The sequence below is a fragment of the Dicentrarchus labrax genome, unplaced genomic scaffold, assembly GCF_905237075.1.
Source record: "Dicentrarchus labrax unplaced genomic scaffold, dlabrax2021, whole genome shotgun sequence".
Classification (NCBI taxonomy): domain Eukaryota; kingdom Metazoa; phylum Chordata; class Actinopteri; family Moronidae; genus Dicentrarchus; species Dicentrarchus labrax.
In genome coordinates this window covers 22,850,969-22,872,709 of record NW_026136707.1, presented here as the reverse complement: position 1 = coordinate 22,872,709, position 21,741 = coordinate 22,850,969, and the positions used below count along the sequence as shown (strand labels likewise).

At 40.9% G+C, this 21,741-nt stretch overlaps 1 protein-coding gene across 1 annotated transcript; it reads left to right on the top strand.

Annotated features, from left to right (window-relative positions):
- Nucleotides 1–1,181: 1,181 nt before the first annotated feature.
- On the top strand, nt 1,182–21,273 carry si:dkey-122a22.2 (uncharacterized). The gene is made up of 11 exons (XM_051406919.1): nt 1,182–1,320; nt 2,041–2,197; nt 2,404–2,475; nt 2,601–2,677; nt 3,286–3,386; nt 5,483–5,599; nt 6,835–6,909; nt 17,715–17,853; nt 20,622–20,704; nt 20,805–20,901; nt 21,025–21,273. Exons 1-11 carry the CDS (start codon nt 1,261–1,263, stop codon nt 21,190–21,192), a joined length of 1,146 nt encoding a protein of 381 aa, XP_051262879.1. The 5' UTR covers nt 1,182–1,260; the 3' UTR covers nt 21,193–21,273.
- The last annotated feature ends 468 nt before the right edge of the window (nt 21,274–21,741 follow it).

The window sequence follows — 21,741 nt, the reverse complement described above, 5'->3', positions numbered from 1 at the left end:
TTGAGGTTTTGCTTTGTCTAGACACTATTTAATGGATAGGCTGACTCTGCTCTCTGTTTGGTGAATATTGGGTGAAAGACATCTTTACAGCTACTACATTCTGGATTTTAAATGAGTACAAAATAAGGTCTCATAGTCCCTTTCTGATGACGCACTTCTGATGTCATGGATTGCCTAAAACTCAAATCTTTTCCAAAAACCATTAAGCTTTATTATCAGATATCTCCCTGGTGTCTGAAAATGTGCAAGACGATTACAGACATGAAGCCCAGCCAAACTGCAGGCCCAATTCACAACACGCACTGTGTGAAACTCTATGTGAATGACGAATTCATCAGTATGGATGTCACAATCCCCGAATGACGCAAACCAGCACTCTTTGGAGTGCCACACATGTATGACTGCATAAAAACAGCAATTTGCATATATTACTAGTCTTAGAAGCAGCTGTCCTGCCCACCATAAATGTGTTATATTATACATGATGAGGATTTGAATGGCCCTCCTAGGAGGAGTAGAGGACACGCAATCACAGCCCCAATTTCTGATTATCTTCATCTATTCGGTTATATGAAGATGCAGTCTAAGTTTTCTAAATGTTCCGTCGTTGACCTCTGTTTGTATTAGGGACGTTTTGAGAGTGTGAGATGTTTAAACAAAGTCTTATTAAATGGTGATTATGAGCCTATTTAATGTTAATCCTGCTGCCTTTGCTGGTGAGTGCAATATATTAGGATGTAGACTATAGGATGGGTTTGTGGAATACAGCGACCCCTGCAGGCCAGAAGTTGTACTGCTATAATCCTGCATACTGCCTGACAGACACAAACACACACACACACACAGAGAGAGGGAGAGAGAGAACGAGAGAGAGAGAGAGAGAGAGAGAGAGAGAGAGATATTGTAAGTAAAAAAACAAAAAAAAACACACAAAAAAAACACTAATAAGTGCTCAAGGCAAACAAAATAGATAAATAGATAAACTTCTATTAATAATAAACATACAGTAGTTAACAACATACAAATGTACTTCTGGCATTAACTTGACTTGAAATTAATGTGATTCATATCGTTTTTTGTGATTCATAAATACGGAAGAGAAAGAAATGGGAAAGTACACACATAACGTGCTCCAAAATAGTGCAACGCTCAAGGCAAGGTTTGTCTCCTGCCGGCTTCTGTACCTCTACCAGGAAGTAGCTACACTTCCATTCATTCTGTACAGTTTATGCACGTATTGTTACTACACTTCATTTGAGAATGCGTAGAAGAACCGAAGCTCAAGCGTCAAACAATGAGCCGGTCAATGGCGATAGAAAGGTAATGCAACGTTAACAAGGGTTAGCTTCTAACAGCTAACAGCTAATACTGTACATGTGACAGCACATCTCTGTTAGCAAACACTAGCTAACTCCCTCAGAGGCTAACAGTTAACCTGCTCACTCGTGCTCTTCGTTCAGATTAAACACTGCCATCAAAGTATGTCAGACACTGACATTACCCTGCTCTCATATTGATTTTACTCTAGTGACATTAAAGCGTCTGTCAGTTTTGTAGAGAGACGAGAAGCCAAATCCCCTTAAAAAAAACAGCAATTTTAGTAATTCTTCGCATATTTACAGCTTACTTACTTCTAACCCTATTCATATATTATTTAACAAATACTTACTAAAGATTCTTTAATTCGGCATGCACTTAGTACAATAAAATATCAACGTTGGCCAGGCCTTGGCTTATTACTCGGGAAAGAGTCAACTCTTCCACTAAGATACACAGTGGTTAACCCTGGTTAAACTCACCAACTAACTATATTAAGTTTTGGGGTTTTGATAACAGTCAAATGTTATTGCAGGCATGAAACTACCACGGACATTGCAAAGTGAGGTCACAAATGTAAAGTTGTACAATTATTTTAGGTTACAAGTATATATGAAATGAATATATATGTAGATAAAATATATATGTTTTTACCAGCTCTAGGATGCTGAAGCCAGGTTAATGTTTGAGTTAACGTTGCATTTTCTTCTCTACATAAACTAGGAACCGGACCAAAGACTGCACAGACAAGCTGGAGGCAGAGTGTCTTACGGCTCTGTGCTCATGAACATTGGAAAATGTTTACTTTTAATCATCATCATCCCTCCGTTCCTCAACTATGCATCGCTGCAGAGAGAAGGACAGATGCTCATGCCGAAAGGTTCTCTTATCTAAGGCTAACAAAGCCATTGCTCCTTTCAGTTTAATTTTATATTAACCTGCAAACAGTTTTTTTTTATGTATTTATTATCTGTGTTGAGTAGCCTCCAGTGGCAGATTGTAGGTTTTTCTATTGAGTCAAAGCCAAATGAGAAGTCTTCTGTGAAGCATAACCTTTCTTTCTATTCCTTTCCTTCTTACATCCAGATGGCCAGGTTGTTGATGTTGGTTTGGGTCAAAAGATGCATCTTTTGTGTAAAGGACACGGAAAACCAGTTGGTAAGAAATATAGATATTCCATAAACTGCAAGTTATAAAAACAATTCTAGCACATGGCTCCAAGTCTGTGTGCTTGCGTTTGTTTTTTTAACTGAGCCCACCCTAACCAGTTTGTTTTTCTCTAGTCATACTGGATGCACCAACTGGAATGTCCTCAGGTGTTTGGTTGCATGTCCAAGAAAGTGTGGCCACACTAACAAAGGTGAGAAAATTACACTATTACTGTGGATTGTATCAAATGTAATAAAATGTTTAGATTATGTATTACTATATTAAAACAAGTGCACTTGTGAGAACTGAAATACTCATTAAGATTCACTGAGGGTGAGTCAGCGTACTTGGCCCAGAAAATCCACTGTGGTGAACTTTCTCTAGAATCAGTTACTACTAATGCGGCCATGTTGTTTGCTGTCAGGGGCATGTAGGGACAGTCCGTGCAGTGGCTCTGCCACATCCTATCTGCTCAACACGGACTCAGTACAGCAGAAAGTTGGGGCTGACAGCCTGCCCCGTGTTGTTTGTCTGAAATGTGACCCAAATGAGGTCACAGGCTTGTTGGGGAAGGGCCTAGATACATCTGAACAACTCAATCGCATAAGCAGTGACAAAACAAAGTTACAGTGCACTGTTTACACCAGTATCTGTGTCTTACTTTTCAGTGTTACTCAGCCTTCATGCATTTTTAAAGTGCCGAAACAGGATAGGGTGGGGGCGGAGTTCTTATTGAGAACATCTTATGTGTCGGTAGAGCATGGTGTTATTTAAAAATGCCTCTAAACCTATGGTGTCCCTGTTTGTCACACTGCTCAGGTCTGTACCTATGACAGGATGGGACTGGGCTTCAGCAAGCGGCTGATGCCGAATGAAACCACAGGAACTGAGAAAGTTTGGGGAATGTCAACGACTGGAAGGTTAGTATACTACTGATTTTGAGTGCATGTGACATAAAATGAGGGGTAACACTTTTTTGCCATGTATGCTACTGTGCACAAAGTCCCCAGTCTTGTTTGAGCATAACAACCCAATGAACAGCTCTAGCTAGAGCTGCAGCCAATTGTAATTTTATAACTGATTCATCAAAAAATTATTTTTAGTCTAAATGTCAGCAAGCTGTCAGAAATGCCCATTAGAATTTCCCGCAAAGGTGTTTATTTTACGAAGATATAAAAGAGAGAAAATCCAGTCAGTACATCTGAGAAGCTGGGTCCAACAGTGATGGTCGGTTCACCACTTTGGTCCAGACTGAAATATCACAAGTTTTAGTTTGGAGTGCCATAAAGTTTTGTACAAACATTAATAGTATCCAGAGGCTGAAACCAGCTGACCTTTCCTGTTGTGCCACCAGCAGGTCGCAGTGTTTACTTATGGAAATATCTCAACTTCTACTATATGGACTGGAACAAAATTCCCAGAGGATGAACTCTAATGACTGTGATCCCTTTGTGTTTCACCTGGCACCATTATCAAGTCAAATTTTCAATTTGTCTAAAACATTGGTTAATAACTAAATACCTGCACAGTGAATGGCATTTCCATCAGCCTCAGCAGTGCTTTGTGTTAGCATGCTAACCGGCTAGACTATTGGTTTTCAAACTGGAGTTCGGGGAGCAATAGGGGTCCTTGAGTAGGTTGTAGGGGGTCCTCAACAAAAGGAAGAATGGAATATTTAAACTTTTATCACTATATTTGGAAGTTGGAACAACAAGGGAAGAAATAGGTTTGGCTATTTTTATTGATTGTAATTAATAGTGATCCCAGTTTGATCACTGACTATGAAGACAACGCACAGTAAAGGGCCACAGGTCGGAGTCGAACCCAGGGCTGCTGCAGCAAGGACTCAGCTGTAGTACATGGGATGCCAGCTCTAATAGGTGAGCTATCCAGGCACCCTGGAACCATGGAATTTTTACTCAGAAATTGACTTGGATGATTCATGATTTATGAGAACTATCTGTTAAATAAATTGATAATTTCAGCACTACAGCCATCAGACAATTACACTGCGTCAAGCTAAACACCAACCCTGTTACACTACATACAGTGCTGTTACACACATCAGATTCAGTTTTTTATTATTTACCACTGTACAGTAATTATGCACTGGCAATCAATATTTCTTTGATAAGGTGGCTGCCAGGGATTCTCATTACTGTTCCAGGCAGCATAGACTGATGTGTGCATGGACATCTTGTGCTTTCCCCTGCCGAGGAAGCCCTGCCCTGCCTCACACTGCTGTGGGATTGGGCTGTAATCTTCCTCCCTTTGACACCTTAGTGTGTTTTTCGAGCCTTAAATCTGCCTAAGGGAGGGGCAGTCTAGTTCACCTTGGCATCTGGCCCGGAAAGCGAACTGTTGCCAATTTCAGATGCAAGCAATCAATTTCCCAGAATTCAATATCTCAAGGAGTTTGATGACTACCTAACCTTAACCCTTGGAGTCTTGTGAAAACTCTTCATTTCAGTGTGACACCTCAGGTTTGATTTATTAGCACAACAAACCCAGGACAGCAGATGGCTCTCAGAGAGGAGCTGCTGCGTCTCATGTAATGGTGATGCTGCCTCTGATGATATAAGTTTGCCGGGGATTGTTTGTCCTGCGGGTTGCACTGAAAAGGAGCCAGCAGTCCCCTCCTTTATGGTGTCATTTGGGATTCAGCAGTGCTGTTTTTTTTGGTCCCATGTCTGGAGAGAGATTAAATGGAAAACTAAAAATACTGCTGACCTTAACTTTCATTCAGTTGTTACCATTCTTAATTTAGGATACGATTTGTAACACTTCTTATTTTCCTCCTTGGTCAGTTTTGCTTTTTTGTAATGACTCTCCAGTGGGTTCTTAATAAACCTGTTAATGAGCAGATTAGAGATTAATGAGATTAATGATGGCCTGTCGTATTCATCTTTCATGCTGGGAGTCTTAGTCCAAGCTCGCCGAATAAATAAACCTCCTGGCCCAGTTTGTAGCATGTCCTGGTTTCGTGTGGAGACAGATGAGTGTTGTTGTCTTCCAGGATGGTGGATGATCTCCACCGACTCCTGCAGGCTGCCGGGATAGCCAAGCCCTTCATCCTGGTGGGCTCTGAGCTCGGCGCTCTCAACGGCAGGTTTTACAGCCACATTCACGATGTGTAAGTATTGAATAATGGAAATACCTAAAGGATAGCTCCACCATGTCGACACATTAAGGCCAGTTTACTGTACTTGTCATGAGGGGTAGTACTCAGCTTGGGAAAACAGTTGTATAATATAATCTGTGGCTAAGGCTGAGAAAATAACTGTTAAGTCTCGGCTTAGTTGAGGGCTGCAAATGTATAACAGAAAGCCTGCATAACAAACTGGGGGCTTAGAGTTTGAAAGATGTGATTTATTTACTTACATTTTGACCATTCTTGTTTCATCTGTATCTTATGAGTCTCCCAATGTATTAAAGTGCAGTATTAAATTGCTGAAATACCACTTTAATAATAAAAGAGTCTATGTAATCCAGTATGTAATAACATTTGATGGCTGGTTTATGGCAGGTTACAACTACAAAACTGCTTATTTAAAGTAATTCATCCATTGAAGATGTAAATCTTTAAATGTGAGTCACAAACATATAGTTTTGTTTAAAAAAGTCTCAGTAATTTGCTAAAGCAGCAGGGCACTGCAGTTTTTAGCAAAAGTCACTCAAACATGAATACTTGTGAATATTTATGGCAGCAGAAGGGTGTATGTGAGATTAAATAAACTACAATATGTGTATTTGTGGTAATGACAACCCAATGCAAGAGAGGCTCAGTAATGTCTGTAATAGTTTTTGAACAACAGTGGGGCTCTGTGGGTCTCTTCATGGGATTTGTTGATGATATAAGAATATAGAATATAACCAGAATTTTCTTTCAAGTGTACAAAAGTGACTAATCTATGATAACATTTAAAAATAGCCAATCTTATTAAAGCATATCGTATGCAATCCTTCCCAAACTTGCACTTAACAAAAAATATATTCCAGTGTCCATTCCTATCATCCCCCATAACTCATCCATCTCAGAGACAACGTTGTGATTAACGTGACAAGCAGTCCGTACCAGGGATGAAAGATTTAGTATTTAATCAGGCGCAATGTTGCAGCCGTTACGAGAGAAAATTAAGTAGTGGTGAGTGGATGACACCTTTCCCAATGGAAATATTGCCCCTGGATATGGTGTACGTGTGGTCATCTGTCTGTAGGGACAGAGGACAGACGAATCCACAGAAAGGCAGTTGGGATGATGACATCCATCTCACACTCATTACGGCCCGGGCCGGAAGGGTAAAGTGGACAAGGGTAGTCAATGAGTCTTACTTCATCTGAGTGTGCGTGTCCTCTCTTTGTCCTCAGGCATGTGTCAGACCTGGTGCTGATTGATCCCATCCCAGAGGACGTTTTTGAGGAGGACCAATGGAAGGAGTACTGGTGAGTTTATAGCTGCTTTCAGGGACGTAGGAAGGACAAAACAGGGGAAGGAGGAGGAGGAAAGAGCAAGATGAGGGAAAAACGTAAGAGGAGAGAAGATGGAGGGATGTTAAAGTAGCAGGAACTGGGGAGGGATGTGAAAAAGCGGAATGGAAAAGAAGATTGAGAAAGGAGTAGAGAGGACGATAAGGAGCTCTGAGGGGCAGAGAGGAGCAGATAAAACACGAGAGGCAGGGAAGAGGTGCAGAAAAAAGGGAAATGTTTCAAGAAAAGGGGGATTAGGATGAGGAGAGAGGACGCAGAGAAGCTGTTTCATGAGTCAAGCTCCAAACTCTTCCCTCATTGCCTTTTATTGCGAGAAGAGTTGATTATCTTCGCTGGGTGGGGCTCATTAGCATGATTAATTGGAGGCCAAAGAAACTCATTAGCTGATCGCACTCTTTTAGCATGAAACAGATGAGGGGAGATCGGGGGTTGTGGCGGTGGTCGGGACTGAGTGACAGCAAGTGTAATAACACTGCTTTAATCCTCCAGGCGAGATATATGTCAAGTGGTAGTCATTGTCACAGCATATATCTCATTATGCATTAATTATCATTGGGGGGGGGTGTTATTAATGATAAGCGAGAGTGCAGAGGAGGAATGTTGGTAGAAAGAAGTGTCAATTATGCAACATTTACACTATCTCAGATTGTTTACAAGTAAAGCATGTCATGTGTAATCATTAAAAGGTATTTCACTGCTGAAGAGACTTTAATTAATCAGTTATATAATTTTAGCAACGCATGCTAAGCTTTTAGATGTAGCTGACAGCCTAGCAGCGATAGCAACATAATAAACAAATCTCTGGAGTGGACCCGTAGTGTTTTGTTTTGTCACTCACAAAGCAGATCAAAAAGGCTTTTCTTGCTTAAATCCCATTAGACATTTTTATTGCAACATAGCAGAGTCCGTCGTTTGAAATGTATCTTCGCCTGTAAATAATTACCCAAACAATTTGTATAAGTTTAATAGTAAAAACTGATCATTTTTCTCACCATTTTTACCAAACAACACATATTGTACTGTGTGTAAAACGTAGCATCAGGGGCGCCCTGGTAGCTCAACTGGTAGTACTGGGCAAGACTCCAAGAGTCCTTGATGCAGTGGCCACAGGTTCGAATCTGACCTGTGGCCCTTTGCTGCGTGTCTCTCTCTCTCCCCCTTTCCTGTGTATTTTCCTGTTCAATAAAAGGAAAAAAGCAGTGAAAAAATATTGAAAAGAAACTGCAAAAACTTTCAACTGTCCCAGACTTAACAACCATTGTCCCAAGTGTAAGTTTGCACTTTGTTAACTCACTCTGCCTGCCATGGAAGTTATGCTACTTCTTCCCTTTTTTGTGTAGCCGCGGTGCTGTTCTCATAGTGTATTATATTTTGTGATGTCTTGTAGAAACCAGCAGGGAGTTGATGTGTGCTTAGATATCATAGACGTGTGGTAAAATCAAGTAATCTCATTTTGGACATGACTCAGTGCATCTGTAGTTCGGTCCACCAATATTAGCTCGCAGCTTATATAAGCATGAGTCAAGCCAGATAAGAAATGGATCCCTGAAAATGGCCTAATTTGTACGTGACTCAAAGTGGAGCAGCACCATTTATCAGGGGTATGTGTCCAATTATCCACTGATTAATAGGCATTCATTTCACTGAGTACATGACAGTGCAGCCACAATCCAATTATTCTGTGGAGAAGCAACGAAGAAATGAAATGAACCGAAGACTTACATTTACTTCGTAAAAAAATATTTTTTATCATCGGTGCCTGATTTCCACGGGGGAGTAAAAATAGAAACAGGAATGGGATATACAGTATGAAGATATGAGATGGAGCACAAATACGCACCACAGCATCCCAGTGCCAGTGGCCTTCTTAAACTTGCTTTTCTTCTTCTTTTTCTCTTTTTATTCTGCAAGGTTGCATGCACGTAGGTGTGTATTTCTCTCTCTTAGATAGGGGTTTATTAGCTGTTGGAGGTCTTACAGTATTTGGTACACAAGATAAGTAATGTAGAAGGGAGCAGGGCTGCACCTGAGCAGGATTGTGGGGAGACCGTATCAGCTTTGCACTGGGACTGGAGGATTTACACATCAAAGACCTGCTCATTAACAGAGGCTCACTCCCAAAATTAGTTCTGTTACATCCTACAAAATGAATCGCCATCTCTCCTGAGAATGGTGTGTGTGTGTGTGTGTGTGTGTGTGTGTGTGTGTGTGTGTGTGTGTGTGTGTGTGTGTGTGTGTGTGTGTGTGTGTGTGTGCGTGCGTGCGTGTAGGCATTCACTCGCTTGCACTTGTTGTAAGGGGTCAGTTTTCTTATTTGGGATTTTCCTCGGCAGACGCTGCAGCATGTGTCTCATTTCCTTCTGAGCATAGATAATGCTCCCTGATGAAAAATCAAGCAGTGGGTCTAGCATCAGAGATTAGGAGAAGCCCCGGCGTACATCTGGACAAATTGCATTCTGGACGAGAGCCATTGGTTTGAGTCACCACAGCGCTTTGTTTCACCAGCTCAAGCAGTGGAAACTTTGCATCTCTTCACTTGAACTCAGACAGAGATATTCTCTACAACATAACCTCTTGCTATGCATGTACAGCATCCCTTTCCTTTGCTTACATTGCTGGAATAAAACACACACTGCATGGCAGGATGCGAACAGATGACCAGTACACCTGTATGTGACTGAAGGACATCTAATTCCACGGATATGGCCAGTGATATACTGCTGTAACAGCACACCTTCAGCCATAAAAGCATTAGTTGGGAGTTCATTCCCAAGGTGTTGAATGGGATTGAGGTCAGAGCTCTGGCCTGGTCTCCCTGCCCTCAAACAAGCTGTTTCTTTCGCTTGAGTCAAGTGATTGGCCCCACATGTGTGCTGGTGACTAGAGGGGATGCTTTGTTTTCAGTTTCTCAGTGGTCAGCTCTCAGTACTTCTTCTACCTGAATCTCTGTACTGTTGAGTTTGATTTTATTCCTATGTGGCTGTTCTTTAAGGTATGAGCCTAAAAAAAAATTAAATATATTTTAAAATACTTTTATTTTAAAGTTTTCCTTTGGTGAACCAGCAGGAGAATTTTATTGTCTGCACAGCAAGATATGGGCATATTCTGCACTGTTTGGTCAGCAGGTCAGTTTTAAATACTGCAGGGAGGAATGGTTGCTAGCACAAACTGCTAACAACAGCCTTTACTGTGGTTTGTGTGAACCAGCACACCTGGAACACGTCATCAAGGTAAACAACTTTGTTTAGCTTGCGTGCTGTCCTGTGGAAAACCATTTGTATTGTGCCAGCATGGCTTGAATGTTTGCGGCTGCTCACAGGTCAACGTGGTTCGAGTACCCCCGCCCTTGTCAAAAAACAGCGTTGTTTTAAGAGAAAGAAACAATGGCCACATTCCTCGGTTCAAGCCGCTCACATGTAAATGTTTATTATTTTAGTCTTTTATACTTGTAGAGTGTGTTTGGCTTTTGGACTGTTTGACTGTCTTTGGGAAAATGTGAGGGGAATCTTTCTGATAGCGATTAATGGATTAAATAATCAACAGATTATTAGAGCCCTACCTTAGGAGCCAAGCCCAAACCATGATGACACACTTCTGGTGTTCTCTTTGTAATAATAATCAGGCTCTCTGACTCTGTTGCTGACCATCACTGGTCAGAAATTTGAACTGGAATTAGAAAAATACCAGAAAGGTTATAATATACATCACTAAAGGAATTACACTGATAATTCTTTCGTCTTGTGTTTAAAAGAAGGAATTTAGCTGTGCGTTTACACATTCAAGTGTGTGTGTGTGTGTGTGTGTGTGTGTGTGTGTGTGTGTGTGTGTGTGTGTGTGTGTGTGTGTGTGTGTGTGTGTCTCCCCTGTCTCTCTGCAGCCGAGTGTGTGTGTGTGCGAGTGGAGCCTAAAACTAATTTACCCCATGGGGAATATATTTGCTCAGAGAGCAGAAACAGTGGGGAATGCTCTCGTCTAATGGGATGGTCCTTACAATTTAATGAATGCTGATTGATTGGCAAACTCTCCGTTTTAATGTACCATTACTGTGTTTAGTGCAACTCAGTCCTCACAGGAGCACCACTTGAAAGTCTCTTCATCCCTTTCCTCTGCATCTTAGTTCTTTCAAGTGTTGGACATCGGTAGTTTTTTAGAGTTTTTTTGTTTTACTTCAGTGATATTTTTTAAATAATTTGAGTTCAAGTACTAAACACCAAGTCTGTAGGTTGGGTCTGTTTTCAGGTACAGAGTTTCAAGTAAGATTATTTTATCTTATACATTACACCATGTACATATGGTAAGTAAATCCACACTATATGGGGCATGTCCTCTCTTTATATCTGTGTGCATACATGATGCATGGAAGTGGCTGCTAGGAGCATGTGAGGTGTTGAGCGTCTCAGTGTGGGCCTAACAGCTGCGGCTGTAGGCCTGATGGAGTCATATGTCCCAAAATGAAAACCAGACTTTCTGTCCCATTCATCATCCTACCTGTCATTAATATGCTCTCAAACGCTCACACACACACCCATAGTTGCATAAGCATTTCTCCACGTACATACTGTATGTACACACACAGCTTGCTGCAGTGTGTAGTTTTGCGGCTCACCTGGAGACTGCTCTGTATGACAGGCAGCGTATGACTGTCACTTTGACTGACGAGCGTTCAGTCTCACAACTGCTGCATTTGGTTTGATTTATAAACCAGACAGGGTTTAATACGAGAGACAAGAGGAGTGTTTCTATCATTCCTCACCGCGCTTTGTTAGCGGATAGATTTACAGGCTTAACAGAATCTCCTCTCCTCTCCTCTATACTGTACCGTCCATTGTTGAGATATTTAAACATTTCAGTACTCGGATGCCATAGTAGTTCATTTAACACCATAAGTGGCATTATATAATCCCTTAGCATTTGCCTGCTCTCTCGCTGTCTGTCTCTTCTGCCCTCATTGGTAAACAGTAGCAGCCAGCGATGACATATCCAGTCTCCCCCTCAGAGCCCATTCGCTTTCACCGTGAGGTGTGTTCAATAACCCACTGGAGCACAGCCCTGCTCTAAACCCCTCCAGGGATCCTCGGATGAGATTGGCAGCAATCACCCGGCCATGGGCCGATGGGATGGATGGATGGATGGATGGATGGATAGAGGAAGGGTAAGAGGGAGATAAAGGAATGAAGGAAGAGAGAGAAAGTGAAAAAGTTGGGACAGCAGGAAAATAAATGAAGCAGTAGGAGAAGGTGCAGCCTGACAACAGCACCACACAGGGACTATCGATTGACTTGAAATTATAAGGATGGGGAGAAAAACCTTTTTAAATCTTTCAAGGGGTTCATCCCTGTCAACGTTTGCCCTCAAAATGAGGTGAAAGAGAAACTTCTTCTATTTTGAATAGAGAATATTTTTGAAATGTAGAATTTATATATATATATATATATATATATATATATATATATATATAAACATATATTGTAGTATATTTTATGCAGTGATAATTCAGCTTTAGTGAAAGACAAGAACACTTGAGTTAGGTAACACAAGTTCCACATGCATACTCTATATGTATGATCCGGTTAAGCTGTATCTGACCCTGCAGACTCCAGCAGCGTGCGATCCTTTAAGCTTCACAATGTGCTTCTGTAATGGCTCCCATTGTGTTGGCCTCCTCCTGACTCAGCTGACACCCCCCCACCCACCCCACCCACCTCACCCCACCCCACCCCAGAACCGTCCCCCGTCATCCAGAGACTCCCGGACGAGCTAGGAATGCCAATTAATTGTAATTAGAACCACTGTAAGCGTAACTATTGCTGTTACGTTCCACTAATGAAGCAGTGCTGCTGCGGCCCCTGTGTATTTACCCCAGTGTAATCTATAGTATTGATGCAGGGGGGGGGGGACTGAGAGCAGACAAGAGAGGCTGCAATTAAGCCTGACATCGGCTGTGGTGCAAGAATGACACCTTGTGTTCATACTAGGTATTACATCATATTTTTGTTTTATAATTGGGCAATGTAAAGGTTGTGCTTATTCCCCATATAAAATGATTGCAAATTGAGTTTTCTGCCACTGGAAGCTACAACTGTACATACAGCATGGAGTGTAATAAAGTAGCCTGCTTCAGACCTCTGAATTGCCAGCCACCCCTCAGATTTCTTCACTGATTCAAATCGTGAATGAATAAAGTGAAACAAAATGGCAATTGGGTCTGATTATCAGGCAGGTTATGAAGCAGCTATAGTACTAAAATAGAATGCACAATAATTGTGCCAGTTAGAACACATCCTTAAGTATTCACACAAAAGCAGAATCAGAATAGTTTATATTAGATACTAATCAGATAATTAAACAGAATGTAACCAGAATGCATTCACTATGTCAAGGAACAGCATTGGTTCTTTCTTTTGCTTTGCTTAGCCTCCAAAAATAATTTTCCTGCCCCTTCTTGGCATAAAATATGAAGCAAATAATGATCCCTTTGGGGAAACTGGGGTGTTACAACCACAAAACTATGAAACTGCTTGTGTGAGAACAATATGGTGCTTAATACTGTTCAATTCAGGAGCACAATACTTCATACAGTAACTAAGGGTAGTGTTAATTGGTTGAGTGTGTCGTTTCATAAAGGTTAGATGAGAAAGTAAAGTTTTGTTTGAGTTAGAACAGTGTGTTTAACTGTAGCACTGCTTTTTCACACAGATAGTCTGTGTGAAAAATATTGAAAGGTTTATGAAAGTTTAATTCTTCATAAGTGTGATTTGAAAGGTTTTCTCTGTTTGTGGAAAGTTTGTCAGTGTAAAAATGAAAAAAGGCCGTACACTAGCTTCTGGTTATTTAACATAGCTGTAATCAAATCACACACAAATACAAAAACATCAAGCATACAGTAACACAATAAAGCCCAAGACTTATTTCCTTCGTAGCCCTCGATTTAAAACAGCAAACTGCATGTGATTAGAAATCATACTAGCACTAACCCAGTACCACAATAAATAAGTCATCATCAATAAAATCACTCAAAGTGTAGTACTTCATGCCTGGCACACCATACACCAACTGTGCCTAAGGGTGGTGCTAACTGATCGATAGAGTCCAATTCAGAAAGGTCACTCGGAGCATTTCACACATTTGTAAACCTACTATTCTGTCTTGATTTCACTATTTTCAGACCATATTTTGCTGTGTTAAACCGTTTGAGACTTTACAAGTGTTATGCTCCATGTAAAATCTGGGGTTTAAAGCTCCGTCCGTGTCGAACTACAGTTAGCTGTTTTGCTGTGATTAATCTTGATTCTAACAAGTCATTGAAAATTAGAATTCTTCAAAATATGGTCAAATTGTCCTGCCTGCATGAGAGTTGGAGGCCTCATCATACACCTGCCCACGTCCATATATGCCCTCCTTTTTGTAATATTCTCTGAAAGTCTTTGCAATAACCATTTTTAAAAAAATATATTCCTTCGGCGTAATAGTTAGTTGAGCCTCATGTAATAGTCCGTGTTTAAATGTTCTTTGCTCATTGTAATAGTTGGCAGAAGCTCGTGTAATAGTTCGTGTTTTGTGTGTGAGCAGGCTCTCAGGTAACAGAGGCCCTGCATATGAAATGAGATGGTAATGAGGAGGAGGAGGAGGGGAGCCTTATCACTACAGGGCCAAATTCCGACAGTGAATTGCGCAGTTGTAACAAAAGTAACAGAGCGTCCATTCAGCCTGCACTAATCCAGATGGGAAAGTCAAACAGCAGAAAGTCCACGGCACAAACTCATTTCATCACTTTATTAATTTAGATATTGCCTCCTCGCTCCTGTGGGGAGGAAAAAAAAAAAGAGCCCCTCTGAAATGACCAACATCGGTGAGGCGTTTTGCTCTACATGGTTCCCCCACTTCGTCTCCTCCCGTTATCTGTTTAATTCATCCCGCCAATCTTGGCTGTCTTTACCCACTAAATTTCCCTTTGACACGCATGCCTTGCTTCGCATAATCCTCACTCCGGGGCAGAATTAAAAATGGAAAAAAGAGGAGGGAATAGGACAGGTGGCTGGAGAATCCTTGAAATAATGTTCAATGCCAGACCCAGGAATGATTTGACCAGATTCGAACTAGGGGGCTGATAGGGAGAGAGGGTTTTTTTTCCCCTTTATTTTTGGAATCAAGGGGTAAGAAATGGGTGACAGGTGGAAAATGTGCAGAGACTGAGAAGTCCCTTAAGAGGCAGGTCGAAGAGTCAGTTCTAAATTGTGGTGCCAGAATGACTTCGGGGGGAAAACTGTGGCAAGGAAGATGAAAATGTCAAAATGTCACTCTCCGGAGGTCTGATTTGAAAAGTTTTTTCTGTCTACTGAAGACAGAAAATTAGAGCAGTCAACTTGTTTCTCTTCCCCATTCTGCCTGTATCTATTATTGACCTGCAGGGACTGTCTCTTCTATCATGAATATGGCAGATATGTTATCTTTACACAGCCATTTGTAGGAGTTGAACAACCATTCTCGGCTGTTTGTAACCGCTTTATCTGACCAATCAGTGCTGACATGCTTTGCCGGAGCAGAGTTTGATATTTCAAGCTACAGTTCTTTGGATAGCAGCATGTCATATCAACAACAGGTGAAATGGGTTATTTTACACATGAAAAGTGCATGTTTATGATGTAGGTTTGATATGATCAGTATAATGGCAGTGAAGCAGTGCCGAACCCTGCCTGTTATACAGTGAAATGTAGACTGTAATATACACGGAGGGCTTGTGCTGTAAGATACTCTTACTACAAGTATTAATAGGTGTTGAAATAATTAGTAAATTAACTGTCAATTAATAGTCAATTAAAAGAAAAATAAATCTTTAAGAGTCTGCCGCAGTGAGGCTGCTAAATGCTAACATCAGCATAGCAAAATGGTAACAATGACAATGTTAATATACCGAGGTTTAGCAAGTAATGTTTACCATGTTCACCGTGTTAGTTCAGTGTATTACCACGCTGACATTGGCTAATTAGCCCTAAACACATAAACCATTGCTTAATGGTTTAAGGCGCATACCGCATACACTCAACGTCCACGGTTGGGGGACCTTGGATGTTATATCCCGCTCTCTCCTGACATTTCCTGTCTGTATCTCTACTGCCACTATCAAATGAGGGCAGAAAAGAATCTTAGAAACAAAACGGCAAAATAAATTACAAACTTAACGAAATAAACCTAAATGAACATGAAGGTCTGTACTTTATGGCAATCCATGAGGCATTTCACTACACACCAAAAATGTCAACCTCAGGGTGGCATTAAAGAAAAAATCAGGGGTTCACTTAAGCCATTAGGACTCATCATCTGAGTCACTAGGAAAATCTGCATGAAATACTGATACATACTGACATTGCCATTATTGAAGCCAGAAAAAAGCAATTTGAAGACATCACGTTAGGCTCTGGAAAATTGTTACGGGCATTTTTCACTATTTTCTATCATTTTATAGACTGGGCGATTAATCAGTTTATTGGTAAAATAAATAAAATGATCTACTATTACTATTGAAATTAATCAGTAGTGAAAAAAGGCATTATTTGCATCCCTGTTAAGCTTACCCTAATATCATAGTCCTTTCTCAGGTATTGAAATGTACTGTAGGACTGAACGCAGCAGAGAGAAATCGATAAGACACAGGGGCACAGCGCTGTACGTCTGGCCAAGATCAGGAGTAAGACTAAGACAGTGATGAGTGTTTCCTGGTGCTGCTGTTGGTTGCGTGTAGGAGCAGGCTGCGCGGTGCGGCGATGGCGGCAGCAGGCGCACGGCACTATTGATTGGGCTCCACAGGCTGAGACCAGCCAATTCAGAGCACCAGTGAGCCGAGACCGATTGGGCCTCCTGAGTTACAAAATCCCACAGCTCTTCTTCTCTCATCTGCCAAAAAAAGTGTATTTCTCATTCCCCAGGCAAATGTTTCTGAAGAGAAACTTTGAGATTTTGGATTGAAAAAGAACGGAGGAAGGCAAATATATTATGTATGACTTTGCTTGACTCTCTGTTATTGTGATCATAAAATCACCCTTGTTGTTGTAATAGAGCCGTTTAGAACTGTAGTATGTTGTTAACACTGACTTGATCATTTACAGCTGCTTTTATGTTTGAAGACTCAAGTGACTATTGGTAAACCTGGCGGTAGAGACTGGCAGTGATGGCTACACTTTAATGCCGCACTAATATTTTTATATTAATGTTTGATCATAAACAAGTGTCATCTGAAAGGGGTCGCTGGTAGAGATGAACCTGCAGAGAATTATCGACCCATTCTGCAGTCTCCCTTAGCTCTTTGGTGCGTTTCAGCATCTTTTACCACATTGTTAATGATTTGCGGCCCACAAACTCTCTTCATCTTTGCTTCTGACAGTTGCAGGTGGCTCTTCTAAGTGAAACAGCTCTGATAAACTCACTTAACATACTCTGACACAAACAAAAATGGCTTTTAGCAAGCTAAAGAAGCTAATGGGAGACTTCATTTCATAAGCTGGTTCAGAAACTCCGCTCAGAACACTTACTCATGAATGCTTACTCCATGTTTGCAGGATGTGTAAATAGCAAATTGCTTCCTAACACATTAGCTAGATTGCCTTTATAATGATTAATGATTCTGTTCTTCTGTTGCCGACCGGTGGCCAGAAATGAACTTTAAAAACCAGAAGCTCAAATGGTTAAATGTCCCCAAATTTCTTAAGACTTTAGTGCTCCTGCTGAAGTTTAATGGGTGTGGATGTTTGTGTGTGTTTGTTCAGGTATGGTAAGCTGTTGCCCTCACTCCAAGCCAGGCAGTTTTCAGCAGCTACAGGGCTGAGCCGCATGCTGATTATACTTGGGGCGATTGAACCGACTATTAAAGGTGAAAATGTCTCAGAAGAGGTCATCCAGCGCCAGGTCAGGCTAATGCACACACACACACACACACACGCACACACACACACACACACACACACACACACACACACACACACGGAGGCATCCCCTAAAAAAAAAACCAAAGGCAGCGACATTGATTGTTAAAATAATAAGAAAAAGCTGCAGAAAGGTTTTTTTTTTTTTTTTTTGGAATGTGTCATGCTGAAGGTGGCAAAGCAGGTCACAGCGATTTTGAGGGGATTTAGGGATAGATATAATAAGTCATGAAGGTAGAAAGGTGCTGTCATATACCATGAATTGAAATGAAATATCTGTATTCTGAATAAGCTTTTGTTAACCTAATTAGAAATATGGAGGAAGAAGTGATATGTTTCAGGCATTTTAAATCTGCTCCTCCCATCATTCCTGTGCAGCCACAGGATGGTGCTAGTGTGAGAATAATGTCTCCTCCTCAGCAGAGATACGAGAGGATGATGATTGCAGGAGCGTTTGTCTTCACATCGTCAGAGACCGTGAATTTGGCATGATGTGACACCAGACGTCATTTTAAAATAAATGAAAACTGAACCCCTTTCCTGGAGCTGACATGATGCTGCAATTGCACTGTATCTCCTGATGCCTGCTATATTGTAAACTCAGCCTTTTGACAGGTCATAGAGGAAAAGGCTGTTAATATAAACTACAAGCTTTTTCCTGTGTATTGCAGATGAAGTTTTTCTACAGGGGAGGCTCTTTGTATTTTGCACTTGTCCACACTCAGATCTGCTGTGAATCTGTTTAAACAGACACACACACACACACACACACACACACACACACACACACACACACATATACAGTGGTGACACTGCTTGTCATGAAGTCATGAAGTCAATTTTTACTTGCTATGGAAAACATCTCAGGCAGAGGAGTAGTAATGGATTCTGGTGATGGACAACAACCAATATCTTTGGAAACATGGGCTAATGCTCTCTATAGACTGACACCTTATTATAGCAGGGGAAGAGACACTCATGTTTGCCGCATTAGGGACATAGAGAAAGAGAGATTATTGCAGGAAAGCCAATTTAGTATTTGTTTATTGCATGTAAGTCCTACTTCAAATTCTTAGATTTTTTTTCTTTGGAGAAACAACTCACACTTTAGTGACCCTCTGTGAGCACCCAGTAACATCTGTTCAGCATTCATTTTTTTTCTGCAGCTGCCTGTATGATGCGATGACTCCTGCTCCGGGATGAATGTGAACAGTTCGTTAAGGCTCCTTGTTCTCTGCTGCCAGCCACCCACGATTTGATGGCAGTAGTGATGAGGGACCTATTTCAGCTTTTCAAGTATTACAGTTGTTGCCAAGGAGATAAGGACATCATTGTGCTTGAATTCTCCAAGGACAGAGAAAGGTTTTGTAGACAGGCTAGTGAAGGTTACAACATGCACACACGCACACACACAAGCTCGCCGGGCTCAATAGAGCATGCAGTCCATTTCTCAAGGGCATGTTCTGTAACCACTGCTTAATTGAACTGGAGCAGAATTGTTTGCTGCTATGTTAACGGCACCAAAGCGATCTGGTCACATCACATGATGGAGAAAAGTTAAAGGGGAATTCTGCTCAGTTTGAGAATTCCCATCTATTCTGATCGCGTGGTGAACTTTACGCAGCCTGAGCCGGACAATCAGAGAACCAAGGCTGAGATTCACAATGTCATATCAGTATTCTGTCTGGAGCTGCCTCACTGAATGAGCTAGACACTGACTTCTCTGCATTCAAATTGACTTACAATAGCAATCATTCATCATCTTTTACAAGTGATCTTGGAAATGTACATTTTGAATGGAACTAAGAAAGAGTATTACGTTCTGCTTTAAGGGACGTGAGCAGTTATGTCTCAGGGATTCAACCACAGTGTGATCATACTGTAAGTGCAGTTATAATTATTGTCAAGGGGGGGCTGTTCTAAATAAAGTGTGTGTGTGTCAAATGTCCCCAAAACTGTCAGTAATGGTGGTTGTGGTGATATGGGATGAGAGTTGTGTGAAGTTAGCCAAAAGGGTGACATGCTGCGACTGTGGAATAGGTTAATTAACATTCCTAATGGTCTTACAAAACAAATCTTTTATTGGAATTGCTCAAATAACTGAGCATGTGCAAGGGAACAGTTATTCTCTAAATTTGGTCTTCAGTTTATATACAGCATATACATAGATATATACTGTATATACTGTATATATACTCGTGTAAGCTTCTTGAAATGTCTGCTATCTAAAAATGGTGGTCAGAAGATATTATATATAACTGTTGTTACACTTCAGAGCAATATGTCTCTATTAACCTTAGAGGTCTATTTGTGCTCAGTTAAGATTTGAAATCCTTCCGTTTACTCCCAGAGGAGGACAGTCAGTGTCACCTGTGTGATCTGGATGAGGTCGAGAATGAAATGCCAAATTCTACTGTCCTTTTTATTATAATGTTTGAGTTGAGCTTTTCCTGGAAATGTCTGCTGCACATCCCAGTCTGATTTATATGACAGATGAAGGTAAATAATAACAGTATGTGTTTACATACAAGGCGTTGGACATAGCTCCGTTTTTGTTAGATGCTTGCCATCACCGTGTGATGTGTGTGACGTGTTTAATTAGTCAAGTGTATGTGTTTGATGCATATACAGTGCTGTGTACTGGCTTGCTTTCTTTTTGTGTTGTCTTGGCTCTGAAGGTAATGAAAGTAGTGTTCATTCATTCATTTATTTTAGATGTTGTGACTGATTTATTTTCTCTGTCTCTTACAGAAATACCTACTGAGTAACCCTGCACACCAGAGCAGTGCTGTGGATGAGCATTACTTTTTGAATGAAAGTGCAGCTCAAGTAAGGTATGGCAAAGTCTTTTTTTCATTCTTTTCGGGATGGATTGAATGTTCAATGTAGAAGTCAGGTGGTGAGTATTTAAATTGTTTGTTGTTGCTTTTAAAGGGATATCACAAAGTTCAAGCCCCTCTCTAGCAGAACATCTGTGAGTGTGATCACTGGGGATTCCTTTGACCAGCAAATACCAGAACACCTAAACCAGGTGAGAATGTTTACTGTAGCTGCACAACTCTATGATGCATTATTAATGCTGGTACAGTGACAGAACAATACTGTAGTAATGGTTGTGCAAAAGCCATATTAAATCATCTTTTCCCTGCACCAGATGGTAGCTAAGCTTCAAAAGAAGTTTCTGGAGGAGTCCTACTCGTCAGCCAATCACATTCACATAAAAGGAGCAGACCGGCGAATGATCTACAAGAAGCCATCTGCCATCAGCCAGCACCTGAGGAAGCTAGTCAACCAACGACAAGCCAAACAGCAGAGCGAGTGACCCATGGCCAACATGTAACAATACCCCAGACATGGACAGTAATCGAATATGTTTTAAATATTCAATAAAATATTCAAGTTATCTTTTTACCTTTCCCTGCAGCGATCTGTAGAGATTGTCTAAATGTCTAGTGAGGTTCATCAAGTAGTCAATTTTTGAACATATTTTTGCACAGCTCTGCTCCATTGGAAGCTTTTTAATTGAAAATAACTGGAGGGCATTCAGTGTGATGAAATATTTGCAGTCTTAGATTCAGAAAATCGTATCTTTCAAGTTGTTATTTCAGTCTCTTTACCTGATTGGCAAGTGCCAAATTTACTCCTTATCAATGTAAAGGCCACACACGTCATTGCTCACCCTGATACTTTTTTTATCTCCTTCAGCTCTGTCTTAATATTCTGCCATGTTATAGCCAGAGGGAAATGTACATTGGGTTCCTATGTCTCTGTTGCATCAGCTTCAGTCATTTGTTACTTGTATATAATTGAGTTAAATCACAACCAGACATAGACCTCTATTTTTGGACTTAAGTTGATTTGATTTATTTTA

What these genes read in the sequence shown, in the direction of transcription:
- si:dkey-122a22.2 (XM_051406919.1), top strand. Translation starts at nt 1,261, where the DNA reads ATGCGTAGAAGAACCGAAGCTCAAGCGTCAAACAATGAGCCGGTCAAT. An exon ending in ACAGATGCTCATGCCGAAAG is followed by an intron (nt 2,198 to 2,403) that starts GTTCTCTTATCT and finishes TCTTACATCCAG; the next exon opens with ATGGCCAGGTTGTTGATGTT. An exon ending in AAGAGGTCATCCAGCGCCAG is followed by an intron (nt 17,854 to 20,621) that starts GTCAGGCTAATG and finishes TGTCTCTTACAG; the next exon opens with AAATACCTACTGAGTAACCC.